Raw genomic sequence first — 17,193 nt, 5'->3', positions numbered from 1 at the left:
TGGGAAATATTCAGTCATGGACTCATGATAGGTTTAAGGTCTACTAGTTCACAACTCTTCAGAACTAAAACTTTAAAAAGCAAAGCTATATATAATTAGAAAGCATGGAATCCCCCATTATTAATGATAGAAGACTTTTGTTCTAGCCCTGGTAAATGTCTGATATTGCTTGCTAAAAATCATGATATTAGTGTGTATGAAAAAGCTATTAAAGGGTCAGTTTTAGAGATTTCTCATATGAATTATTTTTCTTTGTCTCTAATACCCTTATAATTGGACTCTTGGTACTAAAGTAGCCTGGATCTATAGTAGAGAGAGAACATCAAGAAACAATTCAAAAACATTTCTAAAATATGTGGGATATATGGGCCAGATTTTAAAAGGTATTTAGGTGCCTAAAGATGCAGAAAGGCACCTAAGGGATTTTCAGAAGTGCCATCTGCATGTTTAGGCACCTGCATTTGTTTAAAATTCTGGTCTATCGAGAATACATGATTTTGGGCTCGGGAGTAAAGATTTTATTGGCACCCATCCTTTATACCCCACTCATACAATAGCATTTTCTCTCTCTCTCTAACACACAGTATAGATTTGGCAGACCTTAACTGTTTGTAAAACTAGTACAAAATCATTGTGTAATACTTTTCCAAATGGCCCCGAAGTCAGCAGCGGATTAAGCTGCTCTGTATTTATTCTCCTTTGTGTAGGTTGTTACTCGTAATGCCGTGAGGTTGTTTTTGTGTGCTTTGGTTTTAATCTTTTTGGCCATTTCTCTCTTGGCAGTCCAAATCAATTACGTTTTGGTACTCACCCTTGCTTGATAAAGTAACTTTCTGATAACTCTTTAACCTCTTGTCTGCTGAAGAGAGTGGAAATTCTGACTGTTGAAATATTTACTACTTTTCCTTTTCTAAAGGTAGTACCACGTGGTGATAAGAAAAGCAGTGAAGAGGAAGAATATGTAAAGTATGTGAATGACCTTGTTAAAAAGGATCATTATCCCAAGATAAATTGAGTGCTACTAATACTGTGTAGTGTATAATAGCATGGGTGAGAGCAGGAAATAGCAGGGCCTCACAGCGTACAAAATTGATGAATGTCCTCACTGCTCCAAGAGTTTAAAACAATGTACAGTTTTGTGCATTTCATTATATTTTTGAAAATGAGCCCATTTTCCTGGGATCTTTGCCAAGTTACTTGAGAAATTGTTCTTATTAATTTAAAAAATAATTTCTTTATTATTTGTACAACACCTATCGCAATGTGGTCCTGGTCCTTGACTGAGCTCCTAAGTGCTATAGCAATACAATCAATCTCAGATTGAATGGTCTTTGGAGCAATCAGTCAATTTCTGATGGGGGAAAAATATCCCATTTCAAGAGAATTGTGGCTTCAAAAGTCAAAATGTGAAAGTCAAACTCTGAATTTTTGTATGAAACTTTAAATACAAAAATAGGTCTTCTATTGATTTTTTTTTTTTCAGGAGAAAGATGCCCTATTTTAGGTCTACTACTCTTTTAAACTTTGACTTTGGTTGAATTTGAATCAATCCTCTGGTTATTCTCCTCCTTGCTTTTGGGATGATTGCCTCTTTCTTTCTCACATGTGCATGTTTTAGCATTTTGTTATTCTCTGTTAGAACCTTAGTGTTGTCCCTGCTGTCCATCTTTTCTCCCTGCCTTTCTCTAATGCTAAAACTCTTTCACATGCGACTTATTAATTGCAAAACTTATTGTTGACTTGACTGCAAACTGAAATAACCAATGCCACTGTCTTCTAGCCATCCTTACTCAGTCAAAACTTCTCTTGAAGCTGCTGGGAAAGGACTAAAGGATAAGGCTTTAAAAGTTTTACTGTTTCAGTGCTGCTTAATATTCTACGAATGTGTGGCAAATTGCACCTCCACTGCTGCCCTATCTACAGGTTCCCAGGGATAGTTAATATTTAAAAGAATATTGCCATGTTCTGAGCAGTGTAGAGATTGCAGCAAAGTCTTATAATGAAAGGGTTAATGCAATGCTACCAGATGCTGATACAGCTGCAAGGAGAAATACTAACTCAGAGTTTTGGGTTTTTTGTTTTGTTTTTTTAGACAAGAAAACCTCAGTTATGTCTCTTGGTTTTGCTTTGAATGTGCATTCCCATGCTATAAAACCAATAGGGGGCTCGCTATGTTTTGAATTAAAATAAAACATATTGTTGACTTGATTTTTCCCTGGTAGTTTAACATAATGCCCAGCAGGACTATGTAAGGGATAATAAAGAAAAGGGATGTAGAAGTTGGATGCTTGAGAATAAAGGTCAAGTATTTCTTTCCAGCACCCAAGAAGAGTTATAATATATTACAATAGGTACCTGTCCATTTTTCCCCAGGCAAAATAGAGGCAACTTAAATGCAGTATTGCCAGCCTCAATAGTTCAAAATTGGGAGTTGGGTGCCCCAAAATATCCTGAGATTGTCTTAATAAGCATGAGATTTTATAAAATAATGTTGAGGGATTTTTAATTTGTCTTTTGGTTTTTGAGGCTTTAGCACTGATATTTCACACTTTTCTCCATAAACATGAAATGAAAATGAAAGCTGGGATTCTTTCAGGATTTTATTGTGAGTCTCTTGGTATTTTGGTGGTTTTCTTAAAGCCCCAGCTCCTGGAATCCTGTGACTAACGGCCAGATTCTTGTGCATCTGTGTGCTTGTGCAAAGAACATCTTTTCTTCCCCCACTCCTGCACCAAGGAATGCTAGGATCATAACAGAGTTAGTCCCTGCTGGTATCCCCATGAGTATTAAATATCTGAACAGAGGCAGGGTGACAGCATGACCATGGTTATTCAACATATCTAATACAGGTTGTTTTGTTTGTTTTGACACCTTTGGAGGGGATTTGGTGCAGTGTATTTAAATCCTGGGAGGCTGGGCGGCGTCTGCCAGAACACCAAAAGGCCAGCCTCCTCAGATGAGAGTGGGCCACAGAACCCAGAATTTAACCAAGGATGGGGAACAAAAAATGAACAAACTGGGACAGAGGTGCAGGTGATAGGATTGAAAAGAGGGCCAGGTTGACAGCTCTGATGACTGAAGTCCTCTGTTTATCCATGGAACACTTACAGCCCAATCAGCAGCAGTGCCTTCCTTTCTTTGCATGTTAACATTGTTGTGTGGGTGACCTCTCCAGGGGAGGAAGTAATTCATTCACCAAGGCTTTGGTCTCCCTGTTGAGAATGACCACACCAAAAGTTGCTGATATTTGGAAGGTGGCTGAGTTGCTACAACTAGTTAACCTTTTGGCCAGATGCTGCTTTCAACGAGTGTAATTCATTCCTACGCAGAGATCCAGCACACACCTTCTGCACCACTAATGTGAGGCGTAAGCCCTTTTTTGAGGGTTTAGGTATATCAGCATAGCTATTTCCATGTGGGAAGGAGAATAAGCTATGCCATTATATGGTACCTCTATAACTCTGTGTATGCTAGGCGATTGTATAGTGTAACTATATGGGATAAAAAAAAGAAAAAGAAAAAGCAAAAGCACACCCTTACCCAAAATATGACCAGTACAAAAACTGTGTGTAGAGCAGGCCTTAAATGATGCACGGGTCTTGTGCTGTTCCTCTCCACAGATAGCAATTTCATCCAGTTACATCAATGTAAATCTGGAGTAATACCAATTAAGTCAATAGTTACTCTGTATTTACATAGTTACAACTGAGAGCAGAATTTGCCACCAGGTATCCCTGATCCCCACAACTGCAATTAAATAAAAAACAACTTCATGTTACTTCTTATGACATTGTGAGGCAAGCCAGGAAATTTAACATTAAAGCTACAACTTGTCAATTGCGAGTGTGTTTTAGAAATATTTTCCTATTGGTACTGTTTGTAAGTGACTTTAATATTAATCTATTACTAATTTAGAAATAGTCTCACTGGAGAGCCATTCAGCTGGAATGTTTAATGGAGTATCAGTATGGATGGGATATTAGACAGGTTTGAGATTAAATCCAACGGCTAGAAACTGCAGAGACTTTGTTCAACTGTTCTCTTCTATAACGTTTGTTAAATATTTCAGTGCCAAATATTTACTGAGATCCCCTGGACAGCTTTACCAAGGGGAGGGGAGGAGTAATTCCAATAAAAACAGTTAGAAAATTGCTTTACAAATTTTCTGTCTTCTACAGTGAAAAATAAATTGGGTAAAAGAAGCCTCTCTTTGCTTCTTCTTGCACACAGAATTTCAATTTAAGGGAATTTCAACATCAGGGTATTTTTCTTTTCCTGGTGTGTGTCATTCTGCTACAAAATTAGCTAATTTTCTCGCTTCTTAATATCATCACCCTGAATGTGCCTGTTGTGAACAAGGAGAGCTGAAATTGAAAATTTAAGTTTAATTGCCTTAGCTCACCATCTTTGTTTAATTTTAAAAACTGACACCCATTCTAATACATTATAAGCCTTGCAGAATTGTTATAATTGTCCTACCTCAGGCACAAAATCTACTTGCCAGCCCTGTGACATGACTGACTGTAATGAAAAGAAGTTTACTTTAACATTTAAAAAAAAATTACTTGCTCAGGGCATGTAGAATTTTGCAAGGCTGGGTGCAATTCTCTGAACTCCCATATGGACAGAGTAATTAGGCAGTATGTACTCTGGTGAATTAAATCCATGCATTCAGCTACAGAGTAGGCTTCAGTTCAGTCTCTATATGGCCCTCCTTGGCCAATAACTCAATGGAATAGCAGCACCTGCCACTAGGTGGATTAGCTCAGATCCAGTGGCCCTTCACTGCGCTGTTCCCCACCCCCCAGCATTCCTCAGTATACTAGCGTATCCAAAGCTGTCATGGATTCTGCCAGTTTGGCATACAAAGAGCGTAGAGCCCCTGCTCAGCTGCTCTAACCACCTCCTCCCTTAAGGGGGTACCACAGGTGTTATATGGTGCACTTGGCTCTTCACCAATGGAGGGATTTCATGCATTATTCTCAACTAAGCTATCAGAGTGAATAATTGATTCAATGGACTGAGTTTATTTTTCTGCTCAGATTGTCTGCAAGTGATCTAATTTATCTGATGATCAAAATTATCATCCAAGTACTTTCCGTGAATTGTCTTTGGTCTGAAGGTTGTTCAAGACCAGTTCACTGTGATTATTTGCCTTTTGAAATTCAAGTTGGGTTGGTTAGTTTTGACAGGACACACAAGGTGCCTGGTATTGCTTCACTTTCTTGGTTGGAATAGTGTAACTCTTCAAATCAGGTTTCCAATGTATCACATGTACAAGTTTAAGATTTGCCTTTTGCAGATCTTCTCTGATATCTGTTTACAGTTTGCTATTTCCACACAAATTCCTACCAGTGAACGTGCTTGCTTTGATTCCAGCAGATTTTTTTTCTGTACGAACATCTACTTTCCCTTAATAGGCCTCCTTGCAAATATTGTAAATTCCTCTCTTTCACATTTTAGCTCTTCTCATGATTTTCAGCTGCAGCTGTTTATAATTTCTAATAGAGCTGTCAAGCGATTAAAAAAAATTTATTGCGCGATTAATCGCATTGTTAAACAATAATAGAATACCATTTATTTTAATAGTTTTGGACGTTTTCTACATTTTCAAATATATTGATTTCAATTACAACACAGAATACAAAGTGTACAGTGCTCACTTTATATTTATTTTTTATTACAAATATTTGCACTGTAAAAACCAAAAGAAATAGTATTTTTCAATTCACCTAATGCAGGTATTGTAGTGCAATCTCTTTGTCATGAAAGTTGAACTTACAAATGTAGAATTATGTACAAAAAATAAATGCATTCAAAAATAAAACAATGTAAAACTTTACAGCCTACAAGTCCACCCAGTTCTACTTCAGCCAACTGCTCAGACAAACAGGTTTGTTTACATTTACGGGAGATGCTGCTGCCTGCTTCTTATTTATAATATCACCTGAAATTGAGAACAAGCATTTGCATGGTACCTTTTTAGCTGGATTTGCAAGGTATTTACGTGCCAGATATACTAAACATTTGTATGCCCCTTCATGCTTCAACCACCATTCAAGAGAACGTGTGTCCATGCTGATGATGGGTTCTGCTTCATAATGATCCAAAGCAGAACGGACCAACGCATGTTTATTTTCCATCATCTGAGTCAGATGACACCAGCAGAAGGTTGACTTATTTATTTATTTTTGGTGATTCAGGTTCTGTAGTTTCCACATCTGAGTGTTGCTCTTTTAAGACTTCTGAAAGCATGCTCCACACCTCGTCCCTTTCAGATTTTGGACGGTACTTCAGGTTCTTAAACTCGGGGTAGAGTGCTGTAGCTCTTTTTAGAAATCTCACACATGTACCCTCTTTGCATGTTGTCAAATCTGCTGTGAAAATGTGCTTAAAATGAACATGTGCTGGGTCATCATCTGAGACTGCTATCACATGAAATATATGGCAGAATGTGGGTAAAACAGAACAGGAGACCTACAATTCTCCCCCAAAGCGTTCAGTTACAAATTTAATTAATGCGTTGTTGTTGGTTTTTTTTTTTTTTTTTGATGACCATCATCAGCATGGAAGCATGTCCTCTGGAATGTTGGCCGAAGCATGAAGGGGCATACGAATGTTTAGTATATCTGACACATAAATACCTCTTGCAACGCCTGCTACAAAAGTGCCATGCGAACGACTGTTCTCAATTTCAGGTGACATTGTAAATAAGATACAGCAGTAGTATCTCCCGTAAATGTAAACAAACTTACTTGTCTGAGCGATTGGCTGCACAAGAAGTAGAACTGAGTGGACTTGTAGACTGTAAAGTTTTACATTGTTTTGTTTTTGAGTGCAGTTCTGTAACAAAAAAAATTGATTGAAAAATACTGTTTCTTTTGTTTATCATTTTTACAGTGCAAATATTTGTAATAAAAATAATATAAAGTGAGTACTGTACACTTTGTATTCTGTTGTAATTGAAATCAATATATTTGAAAATGTAGAAAAACATCCAAAATATTTAATAAATTTCAGTTGGTGTTCTGTTGTTTAACAGTGCGATTAATCACAATTAATTTTTTAAATTCTGATTAATTTTTTTGTGTTAATCGTGTGAGTTAACTGCGATTAATCGACAGCCTTAATTTCTAGGAGTGGTGTTACTTAGCAGTTAATGGTTTTGCAAAAAGCTTAGCTTTTCTCCTAGGCAGGAAGGGACTTCTGGCTGTTGATAGCAGGTGGGGAATAGGGTTGAAAGATGTATGGTAAGATTCAAAAGGAGGGGAGGCAAGGGTCTGACAAGGGTAGAGCCACCTGGGGGATAGAATTTCAGTTCTGCAAACAAAACTTTAAGTTTTTGCACTTTTTTTTTTTTTTGTTCCAAATTGGGATGAAAGGCCAAAAACTCAAATTTTTCACAGAACTGAAATTCTGCAGGATTCCATTTTGGAAACATTGAAATGTTCCTGCAGTGCAAATGTGTTTTGATGTAGCAGTCTACCAGGTATGCTGCTGGGGAGCCCAGAAGTCCAGGGGGCTGGGCAAGAAAGCTGACAGCAAAGCAGATGGCTGGCTGGCTGGCTAGCCTAGTTTCCATCAAAGCTTTTGAGGGCAATTGACACACTTCTGCAGAATGTTTCAGTTTTTTCACATCAGCATTTTCAAATGGAACACTGTCTGTCAGGAAAAATTGTGACCAGCTCCAGACTAGAGGCCAGGAGGGGAAGAGTAAGGTGAAGCCAAGCACCAGAACTGGGTGAGTCAAGGAGGGCATAGGCACCAACTCTGTTAGAGCTTCGGGGCTCAAGCACCCACCACAGGGCCAGATTAATCTTTTGTGGGTCCCGGACCGTGGCCCGATTTCCCCCCTCTCCCTCCCCCCCCCGCTCTGCCTGCACTCTGTCCAAGGCCCTGCCCCTGCTCGGCCTCTTCCCCCCTCCCCCTGCCGAGGCCGTACCTGCTGCTCGCACCCCCTGTCAAAAACAAAAGTCCATGCCTGTGAAGGAGGGTTCAAGATCTGGAGGGGGTGGGCCTAAAGGAAGGCATCAAGGATTAGAAGTGGCTGGTACAGGGTCTTTGAAGGGGAAGAGTAAAGGGAGGGGTGTTGGGAGCAGGAAGGGGTAGTTTTCTGATGGGGGGGTTGGTCGGGGAGGCAGAGGAAATGGTGGAGGAAAAAGGATGGGGAAAAAGGCACAAAACTGAAAATTGTCATCTTTTCTCTGAGAAAAACACAGAATTTTAAAACACAATTCTGTGGAAATTTGTTTTTGAAACAAGACCATTTTTGCCCAAAAATGTGTAAAATGAAAATTTTGACCCATTCTAGTTACCAATGTTATGTTAAATACAAAATGACTGTTAGTGCACACAGTATAGGTTAGAGCAATGGTTCTCACACTTTTGTACTGGTGATCCCTTTCACCCAGCAAGCCTCTGAATGCGACCCCCCCCTATAAATTTAAAACACTTTTTTTTTATATTTAACACCCTTATAAATGCTGGAGGCGAAGCAGAATTTCGGGGGTGGAGGCTGACAGCTTGCAACTCCCCCACATAATAACCTTGTGACCCTCTGAGGGGTCATGACCCCCAGTTTGAGGAGCTCTGGGTTAGAATAAAACCGAGGATCTGAAAAAGGACTACTCAGGAAACCTGTTCAGTACAATTTATTCTATCAAAACTGAGGGTGAAGGGCTTGTGGCTAATGTACACAACTTGGCGTTAGAAGCGCTGGGTTCCATTTCCACATCTTCCATAACCTTCCTGTGTGACCTTGAGCAAATCAGTTAGACTCTCAGTGCCTTAATTTCCCTATTTATACACAGGGATAATAAAACTCCCCTATCTCTCAGGAGTGCTGTGAAGCTTAACCACCTTACATATACTAATGACTTTAGTTCCTCAGAGACAAAAGCTCTGGATAAATGCTAAGTATTATAATAAACGGTTTGTTGATTGTCTCACAAAACTTGTGCCCCAACCTATTTTATGGCTTTTAAGAATTTGAAATATTAATATTTGTACTGGCTTTGTTCCTTCTTTCAGTGTGCAAACTTGCAAGAAACAATTTGGGCAGTGGTTTCTTTAATCTGTTTTCTGAACTACATTGACTTATTTCCACATGTTGCTAGCAGGCTGGTGTTAGGACCCAGAAAGGAGACAGCAGCAACATGATATAAATAGAGTACGAGAATGGGACAAAGTTTGAGAAGAAAGCATGACATCACTCAGACTTTCTCTCCACCCAAAGAGATCTTGGATGAAGGTGCAAACGTGAGTCAGACAAGCAAGAAGTTCGCAACTCATTTCAATCCAGTTCCTATCCAGGAAATAGTGGGAGTTTGCCTTATGTACAATAAAGAGGTATTTTTTAATTGAAGAACCAAAACTGACTTCGGATCTTTCACAAAGTGAAAACAGTTGAAAGTAAAAGACAAGGATAGAAAGCAAAAGTTGAAAAATAAGATCTCTCTTTTTTGGCACCAACTGCAGAAGAATTGTATGCATTTTTTCTGTGGAACTGTACATTTTTGCAACTAATAGATTTCATCTTATAATTTTGCTCCAATCATAGTAATACATTTATGAATAACAAAAGGAATCCAAGTTTGAAGGAGGCAAATATTTCTGAAGGATCTGGAAGCATATTTTGCTGTCACTGAAGGAATGGACATCTTGAACCTGTGTGGAAAATGCCTCTTTTAAAAGAAAACAAAGTGGCAAAGGAAAATTTGTGTTTGTGATTGAAATCTCAAAGGAATTTGGTCTCAGTTGCACTTTTAACCTCGAAAAGACCATGAACAATTTGTTGTCTCTGCTCTGTCATTATTCCTTGCTGATTCTATTTCAGTCTAAATATCAGGTAATATTCTGAACATGATTAACATTAAGATTTATTTGGATTTCCTTTTAGTGATATGTTCACTTCACAATGTCTTGTTTTATGTGCAGGTGTATGGAAACAATTCACGACTATCCAAACACCCAGGTAAGAAATTTTTTGTTTTATCATTATTATTACTGTACGACCATCTTGTGCTTAATTGTTACAGTATGTTTACTAAAACTTTTGCTTTCTGATATGCACATCTCATTTTCTTACATGCATGAATAAGTACCGTGCTAAAATATAATGTAGGGCAATCAGTCTAGAATACTAGACTACCGTAATCTATTACAATTGCAGTTCTCACTACACTGACATTCTGCATAAACAAGTACAAAAGGAAATGCTGCTTGCATTTACACACACTAGTTTACAAACCATTGTGTTTTGAGACTCTGTTTACAACTTTTTGTTTTAACCTTGAGCTGCTCTTGGAATCGGCGCTGTGGTAGCATGCAGGACTTCAAATTCACTGACTTCTACCGCTAGAGATGCCAGTTTGTAAACTTTATGGTGCATTTGCATAGCTTCAGTCTTTCTTTCTTTCTTTTTATTTACAATTAAGTGTAATTTGCTCAGGACTGAACGTAAGCATGTTTTTCTTCTGAGCTCCAGTCATCTGTTTTCAATGCAAAAATCACTCTGACTAATTTTGTGTGTCTGTAACTGGAAAGATCTTCCATTCACACACACACACACAGTTTAACCTCATGGTGGTGTACAAGTACAACCTTACTCTTTAACCAATCCACAGACTGCCTTGTGCTTTTAATTCCTACCCGTACGTACGTACTTACAAAATTAAAATCCTGCTTCTAGCAAGAAAAGCTCTATGGTGCTATTGCAATATGTCTGTCCCACCCCCGCCTTGTTATCTCAGTCCTAATTACAGTATGCCTAAACTATTGCCCTTGCTCATGTGAGTTTCTTTTGTTTCTCCTTCGTCTAGCAAATGTTAATTCATGGCCTCAATTCCTATAGATAAGGCTGGTCAACCTTTAGCTGGTGAAGCAATATAAGAAACCTAGGTTTTAGCTCAACTTTATATATTGGGCAACCCGGTTATAGAACAGTTACAATTTTGTAGTTTGGAAACCTAGTATGGGGACGTAGCATCACCCGGATCCCTAAATCATACTATGGATTTGAACTATGTTGTAATTTGGTCTTCTGGCTTGGTTCTATGGATAGCATAGACAGATCCTTAATGGTGGTTACAAAACAAAAGGGATATCCAGGGAGCAGGTATAGTAGTGGTTTTCAAACTGTTAGAGCCCCCTCGGGATGGATTGGTCATCAGCTGGAGTGGCAGTGTGGCTTAATGCATAAGATGCTGGACTGGGAATCGGAAAGATCTGCATTCTAGTCCTGGCTCTGCCACTGGTCTGTTGTCTGATGCTAGGTAGGTCAGTTCCCCCTCTGTGTTTGTTTTCCCTCCCTAGGTTTGTCTGTTAGGACTGTAGGCTTTTGAGGTAGAGACTCTCCCGATGCGTTTGTAGAATGTCTTGCATAATGGGGCTCTGATCTCAGTTGGGGCCTCTAGGTGCTAGTGTAATACAGCTAACGATAATGAAGTGCCGTGTTGTGTCGCGGTTAGTTTTTTCTCTCTGGCTTTTTTGATTTTCTTTGGTAGCTCTGAATCCCTTTTCTCATTCCTCACTCATTTGAAAATTAAATTTTATTGGGAGTGGTAGATATCTGCGCAAAGCAGCATCGCAAACCAGTATGCACGCTCTATGCTTTGCCCGGTTTGCTGTCAAAAAAGAGTTGGAGCTGCTAGACTTCATGGGAAGCAGATAGAAAAATTGGGTCAGCATCATCTGCCCATGTAGAGTCTCCTGGTGCCCTGGAAAGCTGCTGCCCTCATTTCCTCTGGAGGGTGCTGGTGTATGCTCTTGGAAGACAGAACTAGGGCACATGCCAAAGCTTCAGGGACCCAAAGGAAAATAAGCCCCCTCCTAATCCTATACCTCATTCCCTTGGGATCCTTTTCACACCTAAACTCCCAGGAGGAGCAGGGGCTTTGGATGGTTGTTCAGGAAATTAGTTCAGATTACAAGAGTGCGTGTGTCTCTTGTGGTTTATCTTTCTGTCTCCCAGCTAGGTCATAGGTTTTGCAAGTATGCAAAGTAATATGTGTGGCACCATTTCACCTCATCCACACCTGTATCACTGTGTACCAATGACATGCTTCCTCAGGCTGTAGTTTCTTTGAGAGAGGTTCTCTGACCACTGCAAATGTTTCTAGGCAAGGAGGGCAGATGGGGATTCCAGTTTCTTGTATAATCAGTGGTGTTGGATGGATGGTTAAACAGGATAATACTTGGGCTGGCAGGTTAGGTGTGAAGCAGGGCTGCAGCAAATGAAGCTGCCTTAGTTACACAGGCCTAAATTTACCACTTCTGATTGTTGCACAACCCTCCCCTGCCTCTGCTGTGGTGTTTAGTAATCACATCAGCACGATTCCCTAATCCAAAAGAACCCTACAGTCTTCAACCATTACAGCTCTGAAATTGTGTCAAGGGGACAGAGAAGAGAGCAAAATCTAAAGCAAGACATTCTTTGTGCTGGCTACGGTTTCACGGAAGGGGTGGACAAAACCCTTCAAGTCTACAATGAAAATGAAAAAAAATCCCTGTGTCCAAAACCTGGGTCCATATGATGACAGAACCCCTGTAACACTGTCAAGGTGAATGGAGCTTTGGGGATGAGCTGCAAGTGGCAGGGAAAATCTGCTTGTGGTTTGTTTTTAACTTACACACCCAAGTTTTATAAGGTCTTTGGAATGTTTGGCTAGCGTACGTACTGTATGTTCATTTGGGCAAGTTCTGCACCCCTTTACTATGCTCACTCTGTTTTCAACTTGCCTTTCTGTTTCCCACCCCCTGTCCTTCCTTAGGTCCCTGAGAGATTGCTAGGGAACCTAAAGAAATTCTAGATGAGTGAGAGTTATTGACACCATGAAATTTATATGAGAGGGCCACACTAAATCATTCTGATACCCTTTTTTGGGATCAGTAGTAGTACTTTACTACTTGGGTAATCCCACTGAAGCCACTCCTTACCTTTGTGAGCTTCTCCTTATGTGAGCAGTCCTACTGGCTTACATGGAACTACTCTTGTTAATAAGAGTTGCAGGACCAAGTCTTCAACTGGGCCTCCAAAGTGCAGTCCAAACATAATAGCAAATATGCATCGCAATAATATATGTTAGTGTGTGTGTGTGTGTGTACACATGTGAAAGGTAGGGAGGTAGGTTTTCTTGTAGTTGGCTTGTTTTGTTTTTCCTCTCTTTTACTCCTCTCTGCTGCTTTTTTGGCGGGGAAGAAATGAGGCAAGATGCTAACATGGAAAGGTTTAGCAGAAGTACTAGGTTTTGTGCAGGGAGCTGAAGAACGATAGGGCTATCATTTGGCAAGCAAGACCAGTGAGGGGGTTCTAGGCATGGAAGAAGATATAGTGACATGCATGGGACAAAGAGCAGTTGGGTAGGGGGTGTGAGTACATTCTAGGCATTTAGCCATTGAAGGTGACTGGAAGACAACAGTTTGTCTTGTAGCTGGTTTTGAAATTTGTTTTTGTTCTGCATTGGAAGGAAAGACTTTTGTGTGTTTTGCTCTATAGTCGGGTGGTTAGGGCACTGGCTTACGCTGTGGGACTTCTAGGTTCAAGTCCTGCCTTCCCTGAACCAGGCTAGTGTTTTTCATCCCAGATCACTCCGATATCAGCAGAGTAGGGACTCAAACCTCGATCGCTTGCGTCCCAGCTAACCAGCCAGCTATAGTCTCTCTCTCCCCCCCCTCCCCCTTCGCCACAACAGTTTATTGGAAACTGATAAGTCCCTGCAAAATGTTTCATCTTCAATGAAAGAGCATATGTTGTTGAAATTTCATTTTGGCAAAAATGTTCCAACCAGCTCTATTCCTGGTGTATCTGTTTTGTGGTTTAATAGAAGACTTGGCTCTCTGGTACTTCCAAACTAGCACAAAATTCAATTGAAAACACAACTGAAAAAATAGTAAAAAAAATGTAACCTCTGTAAATGCTGGATTTGTAGATGTCTTCCCCCACCCCACCCCACCCCACCCCACCCCACAAAAAAAGCATAAACAGATTAATTTATGCCAATAGAATTATTTGCCACCATGATGGACAAAAGAACCAACGCGCATTTGCAATAGCAAGAGGGTTTTACAGTATGACTGTTTCATTCTCCTACAACTTTCATTGCTCTGGTTGATTACACATTCTTTTCCAGCACAGCTTGCTAAATTAGTTATTCTAGGAATAAAAAAGTTTCTTACAAATAATAATATAACATAAAATACAATCTGTATTTGCCTTTATTATTAATGTTCAACCCTTAAAATAGAGCATTACCTTAACACGCCATTTAATTGCTCTGGCCAATCTGTTTCTGCTCCAGCTTGAGAATTCACATCTCCCTAAAGTGTTCTCTAGTTGACATCAATTAGATTCTCTAGATAAATCTGCCATTGGAAAATGGGAACCATCAGATGTTCTTCTTTTGTCAGCTTGTCCACCTGGAGCTCAGTGTAACCATCTGCAACTGAAGAAGACGTTTAGGGAAACAAAATGTTCCTATTAGCCATAAGATTTATTTTTCACTTTTTTGGGAAAAGAAGGTTCTGAAGAAATAGCAGCTGCTGCATCCAGAGCAGTTAACTATTTTCCAATGCCACTAAATATTCTGGGACCCAGTCAGGAAACTCCTTCCAGTGAAGAGTGTAGTTCTGACATCTTAACCTATGCACCTTCCCAAAATCCCCATGGCGTATCCCTTGCCTGTGTTTCTGCTGCTGGTTTCCACCTCCCTGGCTTGCCCCAAAACCTGGACAACATGGCCCCTGCAGAATCCATGCTTCCAGCAGTCAATTTACTGGGGTTGCTCAACACCCATCAGTAGAGGAAGGTCTTCACAGGCTAGAAGTGAAAACCAAACAGATCAGTATAGCCTCAAGGTGTGTTAACTTGTGCTGCCTTCCCCTGTGGGTTTTGGGGAGAGGGGAAGAGTCTTAAGGCACTCAGCTGCCTCTTCCATGCGCCCCTTGAATTCTGCAGAGCTGGAACACATGTGGAGAGGCTCCCACAGGTGTAAGAAAAGGAGAAAGGGTGCTGTAGAAAGGAAACTGCCATTCTGCACATTGCCCTGTATGACATTTGGGGCCCTCTCTGGATATTGTCCTTAAAATGATCTAAACATTGTGGCTTAAGCTTTATGGGTATGTGTGGGGGTGCATGAAATATAGAAATATTTTCCCTAATATCTAACCTAAATCTCCCTTGCTACTGATTTAGCCCATTACTTTGCGTCCTACCGTCAGTGAACATGGAGAACAACTAATCACTGTCCTCTTTATAACAGCACTTAATATATTTGAAGCCTTATCAGGTCCCCCATCAGTCGTCTTTTTCTCAAGACTAAACAAGCCCAGTTTTTTTTTTTTTAACTTTTGTTTCCTCATAGGTCAGGTTTTCTAAACTTCTTATCATTTTTTGTTGCTCTCATCTGGACTCTCCTGTTTGTCTACAAATTTTTCCGAAAGTGTGGTGCCCAGAACTGGAGATAATACTCCAGCTAAGGCCTTATCCGTGCAAACCATCTTCTGAGTCTGATATACAACACCCTGTTAGGCTAATATCATTCTGAGTTGTATTTTTTTGCAACTGCATCATATTGTTGGCTCATGTTCAACTTGTGATTCACTGTACCCTCAGGTCCTTTTCAGTAACCGATTACTGACTAGTCAGTTATTCTCCATTTTGTAGTTAGGAAGGGGGGAAAAATCAAATGCCCAAGTCTAGTACTTTGCACTTGGCTTTATTGAATGTCATCTTTTTAATTTCAGACCAATCCTCCTATTTGTAAAGATTGTTTTAAATTCTAACCCTGTCCTTCAAATGCTGGCAAATCCTCCCAGCTTGGTGTCATCCACAGATTTTATGAACATAATATCTTCTCCCTTATCCAAATCATTAAGCAAAACATTTAATAGTCATAGACCCAGCACAGATCTTTATGGGACCCCACTAGCTACATCCCCCCAATTTGACAGCGGACTGTTGATATGGTCTTTCAACCAGTTTTGCACCCACCTTATAGTAATTTCATCTAGACCACAGTTCCCTGATCTGCTTATGAGAATGTCATGCCAGACTATGTCAAAAGTCTTACTAAAATCAAGATAGACAATGTCCACAAGTTCCTCTCTAGCCACTAGGCCACAACCTGTTTCTACTGCAGCGAAGGTAGAGTAAGTACACAGCTTTTAAAAACAGGGGTCCCCTGCAATATGCGATCAGAAATCTTGTTGCATAACACATGGCTTTAATCCCCATTGCTATTTATTTATTTTGCTCTATTTCAAATGCTCGCTCCTTGTATGCACTGCATAGTTTACATAAAATGTTTTATTTTGCCTAACCATTTGATCCCCCTCTCTTTTTCTGGTTTCTACATTGAAGCATCTGTGGAGACTTGTTACACTTGACCTCGAATCCTGCATTTCTGACCTTTTAAAATTTGTGTTTCCTTGAAAGGGTTTGAAGTTTTACAGACAGCGTCCCACTACTGGCCCCTGGAAGATATGGACGGAATCCATGAGTTTCGGGATACAAATGGAGGTAGAAGCAGGACTTGTGACAATGACCGTAACATAAGTATTTGTGAGAGTCAGTAAGTAGCAAGGGAGTTGGAGATATGAAAGCTAAATAGATTAGAGCTAAAGCCATGGCAGCTGAGATCTAATTATTCATCAAACGTTTTGACAGTCCAAATGATTTTGCATTTCAAAGCTGTAATTTTTTTTTTCAAAGTATTCTCAGACATTTTATGAGCATCCTACACATTCTTACGGTTATGAAGAGAAATTGTTGTGTGTTCCAAAGTGTCATTAAAATCCTATTATTGTTAGTTGCTTTGCTGTATACTTGCCCATGCACAAATACACAGAGTGGGCGGGATTTTCACTAGTCCCAAAGGAGTTCGGTGTCATATTGATTTACAATGGAAGTTGAATGCTTAACTCCTGTAGGCCCTGGGCTAGATTCACAAAGGGACTTAGGTGTTGCGAAAACTAACCTGAAATGCAGCTCTTAATAATTAATAATAATTAATAAGAGCAAGAAATACACAGTTGAGGCTAGGAAGTGCTCTTTTTCAAAAGGAGTGATAACTGCTGAAATTCAGAAGCCATTTCAAGCATATTCAAATAGTTCAATTTATAGGGCCTGATCCTAGAAACGTTCACTCATGGTGAAAAGCACTTGCTCACATGAACGCTTCTATTGCAATCAGTGGG

General features: G+C 39.8%; 1 protein-coding gene across 3 annotated transcripts in view; it reads left to right on the top strand.

The window, feature by feature from the left end:
• Positions 1-9,211: 9,211 nt before the first annotated feature.
• Positions 9,212-17,193, top strand: part of ADGRD1 (adhesion G protein-coupled receptor D1) — a 242,185-nt gene continuing 234,203 nt past the window's right edge. For all 3 annotated transcript variants that reach the window (XM_073312940.2, XM_073312941.2, XM_073312938.2), the window contains exons 1-3: positions 9,212-9,847; positions 9,937-9,973; positions 16,433-16,516. In XM_073312940.2, the coding sequence (XP_073169041.2) occupies positions 9,782-9,847; positions 9,937-9,973; positions 16,433-16,516 (187 nt within the window). In that variant the 5' untranslated portion in view covers positions 9,212-9,781. The remainder of the gene's footprint in view (positions 9,848-9,936; positions 9,974-16,432; positions 16,517-17,193) is intronic.

Source organism: Lepidochelys kempii, chromosome 15 (assembly GCF_965140285.1).
Source record: "Lepidochelys kempii isolate rLepKem1 chromosome 15, rLepKem1.hap1, whole genome shotgun sequence".
Lineage (NCBI taxonomy): Eukaryota > Metazoa > Chordata > Testudines > Cheloniidae > Lepidochelys > Lepidochelys kempii.
This window is presented reverse-complemented; position numbering and strand designations above follow the sequence as displayed.